General features: G+C 35.9%; 1 protein-coding gene across 1 annotated transcript; it reads right to left on the reverse strand.

The window, feature by feature from the left end:
• Nucleotides 1-3,826: 3,826 nt before the first annotated feature.
• Nucleotides 3,827-4,597, reverse strand: LOC139520513 (putative uncharacterized protein DDB_G0290521). Its single transcript, XM_071313616.1, has 2 exons — nt 4,426-4,597; nt 3,827-4,185 (listed from the first exon to the last, which is right to left on the reverse strand). Exons 1-2 carry the CDS (start codon nt 4,595-4,597, stop codon nt 3,827-3,829), a joined length of 531 nt encoding a protein of 176 aa, XP_071169717.1.
• Between the last annotated feature and the right edge of the window lie 2,484 nt (nt 4,598-7,081).

The following is a 7,081-nucleotide window of genomic DNA, read 5'->3' on the forward strand; positions in this document are numbered from 1 at the left end:
AGACGATGAACCATTATTTTGAAAATTGTAATTTTGACACATGAACAGGGTCATGCAGAAAGATTACGAACAAATCCAATGACATGTTTTTCAAATTTCAAATATTTTATTGGACAAAACACATATGATACAATGCGTATTCCAAGATACAAACACATTAAACATTTAAACATGACAATTTATGCAAATACAACATAATGTAAACATTTTAACCCCGCCGCATTTTCACGCCTGCCCAAAGTCAGGAGCCTCTGGCCTTTGTTAGTCTTTTAATATTTTTCATTTTAGTTTCTTGTGTACAATTTTGAGTTTAGTATGGCGTTCATTATCACCGAACTAGTGTTAGTTTCATGTGTACAATTTTTAGTTTAGTATGGCGTTCATTATCACTGAACTAGTATATATATTTGTTTAGGGGCCAGCTGAAGGACGCCTCTGGTTGCGGACATTTCTCGCTGAGTTGAAGACCTGTTGGTTACCTTCTGCTGTTGTCTCTTTGACACATTCCCCATTTCCATTCTCAATTTCATTTTATACCATGAACCACTCAATTAACGTGACACATGTTTAACTACTAAAAGACAAGCGATGTAACCGTCCCATTACTGACAGACTGTCAGAAATAAAGACAGATGATGTCACCGTCCCATTACTGCCAGATTGTCAGAACTGAAGACAAACGATGTGACCATCCCATTATTGACAGACTGTCAGAACTAAAGACAGACGATGTGACCGATCCATTACTGGCAAAATGTCAGAACTGTACAGACGATGGGACCGACCCATTACTGGTAGAATGTCAGAACTCTAGACAGACGATGGGACCGTCCCATTAATTGCAGAATGTCAGAACTGTAGACAGACGATGTGACTCTCCCATTACTGATATTCTGTCAAAACTGAAGACAGTCGTTGTTACCGACCAATTACTGACAGACTGTTAGAACTGAAGACAGACGATGTGACCATCCCATTTTTGCCAGACTGTCAGAACTGAAGACAGACGATGTGACCATTCCATTATTGACAGATTGTCAGAACTGCAGACAGACGATGTGACCATCCCATTATTGACAGAATGTCAGAACTGAAGACAGACAATGTGACCATCCAATTACTGTCATACTTTCAGAACTGAAGACAGACGATAACCATCCCATTATTGATAGACGATGTGACCGTCTCATTACTGGCAGAATGTCAGAACTATAGACAGACGATGTTAACGATTCATTACTAGTAGACTGTCAGAACTAGACAGACGATGGGACCGACCCATTACTGGCAAAATGTCAGAACTGTAGACAGGCGATGTGACTGTCCCATTACTGACAGAATGTCAGAACTGTAGACAGACGATGTGACTCTCCCATTACTGATATTCTGTCAAAACTGAAGACAGTCGTTGTTACCGACCAATTACTGCCAGACTGTTAGAACTGAAGACAGACGATGTGACCATCACATTTTTGCCAGACTGTCAGAACTGAAGACAGACGATGTGACCATTCCATTATTGACAGACTGTCAGAACTGCAGACAGACAATGTGACCATCCAATTTCTGCCATACTTTCAGAACTGAAGACAGACGATAACCATCCCATTATTGACAGACGATGTGACCGTCCCATTACTGGCAGAATGTCAGAACTATAGACAGACGATGTAACCGATCCATTACTAGTAGACTGTCAGAACTATAGACAGACGATGGGACCGACCCATTACTGGCAGAATGTCAGAACTGTAGACAGGCGATGTGACTGTCCCATTACTGACAGAATGTCAGAACTGTAGACAGATGATGTGACCGACCAATTACTGCCAGACTGTCAGAACTGTAGACAGACGATGTGACCGTCCCATTACTGGCAGAATGTCAGAACTGTAGACAGACGATGTGACCGACCTATTACTGGCAAAATGTCAGAACTGTAGGCAGATGATGGGACCTTCCCATTACTGGCAGAATGTCAGAACTGAAGGCAGACGACGATGAATCCTTCACAGTAATGACCAATCATTAGGTAATAAAGGTGATGGGTACAATCTGTACAGCATGTTAAAGGTAAACAACTCACAGACTGGTTAACACACGACCAACCAGTGTTAGTATAGGCTAAGATCATACTAGTTGATGGATATAGGCTTAGATCATACTAGTAGATGTATATGGGTTTATACATCTATGGTTAGATATACAGAGAAAGAACTACATGTATATATATATACATATACCCAATCATATAGGAAACTATTATACCCTTTGTTCACCATAGACGACAATGAAAATAAATTAGCCGAGACACATGACTCTGGTATTAATCAATTGAACTATGTTTTATATTAGGTAAACATCTCAATAACAAGAAACTACCAGGAAGAAGATGGTGGTATGACGTAAATGCTACACGGAATCTCAAAGAATGAAATCAAATATTAATCCACATTCAAGGTCGTGCGCTCAACAAAAATTCAATTAGTAAATAATCTTGTCATTACCACAGTTCTGCTGAAGGCATATTCTGAAAATTTTAAAGTCCATATTATATATCAATTCGTTACATAAACTACACACACATCCGTTCTAACATTGTTCATTTCAGCTTCTAGTAAGTGTTCTACGATTATTAAAGAGCTAGTAATGTATTTTAGTAATAAAACACATTTAACATTGGAATTAACTATGGTCCGTTCAATTCAGTTGTCAGTTTTGAATTTTGGACTATGTACACTACACTACCTAACATTCTTATCAAACAGAAGTCCACTTATTAAATAAAAAGGTCCTTTAAAAATCTGGTTGCAGATTTATTTGCTGCATCTGTGTATATGGACCTTCTTCTGAAATGAAAAAGGAAAATATGCTTGATATACATCCTCAAACTGTCAAGGGATAATTAAAGCTTGAAATTCTGTTTCTGGCAATAATATTTTACGTTTCGGCAATACAGTTTATCGACATAATTATATTAGTTACATAGTGTGTTAGTGACCTAATACGGTATATATGGGGTCAGTAAATTCCATATGGGGTGAGAGCGAAGCTCGAATCCCCATATGGAATTTACTGACCCCATATATACCGTATTACGTCACTAGCACACTATGTAACGAATTTATCTTACCGACTATCTTAACGTGTGAAATTAAGACTAGTGATTCTCAAAATGAGAAAGTCTACTAAGAAAATACATCCATTGATCCTACAAAAACAGATGCCAACAATAACGACTTGTAAGGTTTAAATGTGTTTTATGATTTTTTTTCAATCTTAATCATCAATTTCTTCGTCTGTTGGAACTTTTAAGATTTTTTCTCAGTACCGTTTTGTTTTTTATAAAGGGACATAACACCTTTACTAACCGTGTATGAAATAAGCCCCGCCCCCTTCTTACCTAATATCAAATATACACGGTTTGCACGCGGACGCTTTTAACCAATCATATTCCTGGAAATGTATAGGAGGTAAGATAATAGTAGGTATTCCTATGGACATCAATTGTGCCGATTAATAGAAGACTTGTTCAAATGATTGTGTATCTTTCACATTTTCAAAAAGGCTATGTGATGCATAACTACTTGAATACTTCTTGAACAATACAACAGGAAGGGAATTATAAAGAATAGTACAATCAACATAAGGTCAACTTTGCTTACAGGAGTTTGAACTTTTTGATAATTTCTAAACGTATATATATGACCATATATCAATGGAGAATTGAGAAGGATACTATGTCATCAATCATTACGGAACCGAACATTTTGGGGAAAGCTTGTTCCTCTGGTTCTTCATAATAATAAAACTTAAGTGATATGTTTTATCCTGGTGCACTATTATCAGCTGTGGTGTCCGTAGGTTGTTTACAAGGTGCACTATTATCAGCTGTAGTGTCCGTAGGTTGTTTACAAGGTGCACTATTATCAGCTGTGGTGTCCGTAGGTTGTTTACAAGGTGCACTATTATCAGCTGTGGTGTCCGTAGGTTGTTTACAAGGTGCACTATTATCAGCTGTAGTGTCCGTAGGTTGTTTACAAGGTGCACTATTATCAGCTGTGGTGTCCGTAGGTTGTTTACAAGGTGCACTATTATCAGCTGTGGTGTCCGTAGGTTGTTTACAAGGTGCACTATTATCAGCTGTGGTGTCCGTAGGTTGTTTACAAGGTGCACTATTATCAGCTGTGGTGTCCGTAGGTTGTTTACAAGGTGCACTATTATCAGATGTGGTGTCCGTAGGTTGTTTACAAGGTGCACTATTATCAGATGTGGTGTCCGTAGGTTGTTTTATCCTGGTGCACTATTATCAGCTGTGGTGTCCGTAGGTTGTTTTATCCTGGTGCACTATTATCAGCTGTGGTGTCCGTAGGTTGTTTTATCCTGGTGCACTATTATCAGCTGTGGTGTCCGTAGGTTGTTTACAAGGTGCACTATTATCAGATGTGGTGTCCGTAGGTTGTTTACAAGGTGCACTATTATCAGATGTGGTGTCCGTAGGTTGTTTACAAGTATTATATTGAACACCACTCAGTCTGTTCTTTTTAATCTTTTGACACATCCCACTCAGTCTGTTCTTTTTAATCTTTTGACACATCCCCTTCAAACAAAGGGGCAGCTTTAACGGTGACAAGAGAACCTGTAAACGAATCCGGAAGATTTTGAACACTCACATAAGGACTCCAACTGTCTTTTAAATACCACACTATACCATAAAGGAATCTTGAGATTTATTTCAAGGTGTAAAGAACAAACTTTATCGTGTATGGGGAATATTTTCAACGGTACAATCGCTTGTCCATTGTCCCAGTCAATGGATGATTTTAATGTGTCAATCAATGGCCACAGCTACACTGTTTTGAATTTCATTCTATATTGGAACTTTTCTTTTTGATTCAATAATTGACTATTGTAAAAAAAAATATGAGGAAGACATCCCTGACAGTACAAATACTGTTTATTCTGGTTTAATTTAGTATATTTCCTACACAAAAAATGTTTTTATAACTAGCAATTATAATTTATATTACACTGCTATGCCATGAAGCATACATTTTTCTTACATCCTTTGCAAATGTTTTCAACATTGTCAATTGATGGTTTACCGTTCTGAAAGTCGAAACTTGATCATTATTATTTAAAAGTTTCAATTCTAAATTGAATGCCGGTTCCTTTACAATAATGATTGATTGTTAGTTGCTTTACGTCCAGTGGCAAATATTTTAAGCCTGTTAAGAACGATCTTCAACAATAAAGTTGGTTTGCTGAATGAGTGATATTCATGTGGATCCTCTTGTTATTTTTTTGTTATAAAAATAAAAGCTGTAAGTTAAGATTATTTGCTGGAGATCCTTTACATACTGTCTTAACTTTATCTCTTAAGTTGCTCCTCCCTTTTCTGCTCTAGAAAGAGTGTCTTCAACAGACATATCACAATTTCAATACTACTAACCTTGTTTTTGTATTCGTTCATATGAAACATAAAACAAACCAAGTATAAAAGTACATTGATATTTTCCTATCACTTAATAACCCTCATGTCAACAAGTGCTTTCATCTCATGTACCTAAGAGAACTTGAAATCAAGAATACTCCTGAATTAAGAGAGGTCTGCTTCAGATCTTTATTTTTTTTTTTGTCTCAGGAAATTGACATATTTGGACACTTTAGTTATCAATGAAATGGACAGTCATGGTGACTGAAATAGAAGTGGGAATATAATAAATTTAAATTTCTATTTATTGAAATAAATTTAGTCTGGTGTTTGGCGTTTTTTCTTTGCCTTGCCTTAATGGAGCCAAAAATAGATGTCCTCATCTTAGTTTTACCTGTGGCAACAATTTGTTAAATTTTGTGATTAGGTCAGTAATTCAAACCACTTATACATGTATAGTTTGTATACAGTAATACTGGTATTGTCAGGCATATCCCATGGGGATTATACTACTCCATCCCCTCAGTCATCATCTATTGACTTTAAACTGACTTCTTTGTTTAATTAGTTTGGGATTAAGTTAGTTTAAGGGGAACCAACCACTAATGGCAAGTCAATGATATTATTATTTGGTAAGCAGTTGTATAATTATTTCATTTATATAGAGATTATTTAGTCCTAATCTTCACTCGTGGTTCATGGAAATTGGAATATTTTGCACTTTTTGCTTAAAGTATTGCAATTTCAATTTCAACATTTACATTTTACTATGAACTAGTGCATGCTAGTGTATTACTGATAATCATAATTATGCTGATTAAGAACATGTGCTTTATAATCACAGACTTGAAATGCAAAGCTACTTTACCATATATAATACAAAAACAAATTTCTGATGTCCATGGCATTGCACATATTTTATGCCTTTCCCTCAGTTTTAGTTTGTTACCCCGATTTTGTTTTTTGTCCATGGATTTATGAGTTTTGAACAGTGGTATACTACTGTTGCCTTTATTTATATATCCACAGACAATAACTATTTTGTTCTCTGAAACTTTTGTAAAATATCTTAAAGAAATGAACTCTTTAGAGCAAACATATTGCAATTTCTTATACAATGTATAATAAATATTTCCAAGGGGCATAACTCTTTTAAAAATATTTGATTAGCACTGATTTTCAAATTTGTCCAAGACATTGATATAAATTTGATAAAAATCTGACAGAATTGTACATATGAGAGAGATAACAATGAAATTTTCCAAGAGGATAAGCCTTAACCAGATGCTCTGCAGGGTACAGCCTTATACGACTGCAGAGGTCGAACCCTGAACAGTTGGGACACAACATTCAAGCTTGATACAGCTCTGAATTTGGATTGTGATTAAATAGTTGACACAGCATAGGTTTCTGACATGTTTAGATTCAGCATATCAATGAACCCCAAGAATTCAATTTTTGTTAAAATCAAACTAAATTTTATTTTTGACCCTTTGGACCATAATGTAGATCAATTTGAAAACGGGACCAAAAATAAAAATCTAAATACACGATTAGATTCCGCATATCAAAGAACCTAAATAATTCAATTTTTGATGAAATCAAACAAAGTTTAATTTTGGACCCTTTGGACCTCATGTGGATCAA

The sequence above is a fragment of the Mytilus edulis genome, chromosome 1 (assembly GCF_963676685.1).
Source record: "Mytilus edulis chromosome 1, xbMytEdul2.2, whole genome shotgun sequence".
NCBI classification, from domain to species: domain Eukaryota; kingdom Metazoa; phylum Mollusca; class Bivalvia; order Mytilida; family Mytilidae; genus Mytilus; species Mytilus edulis.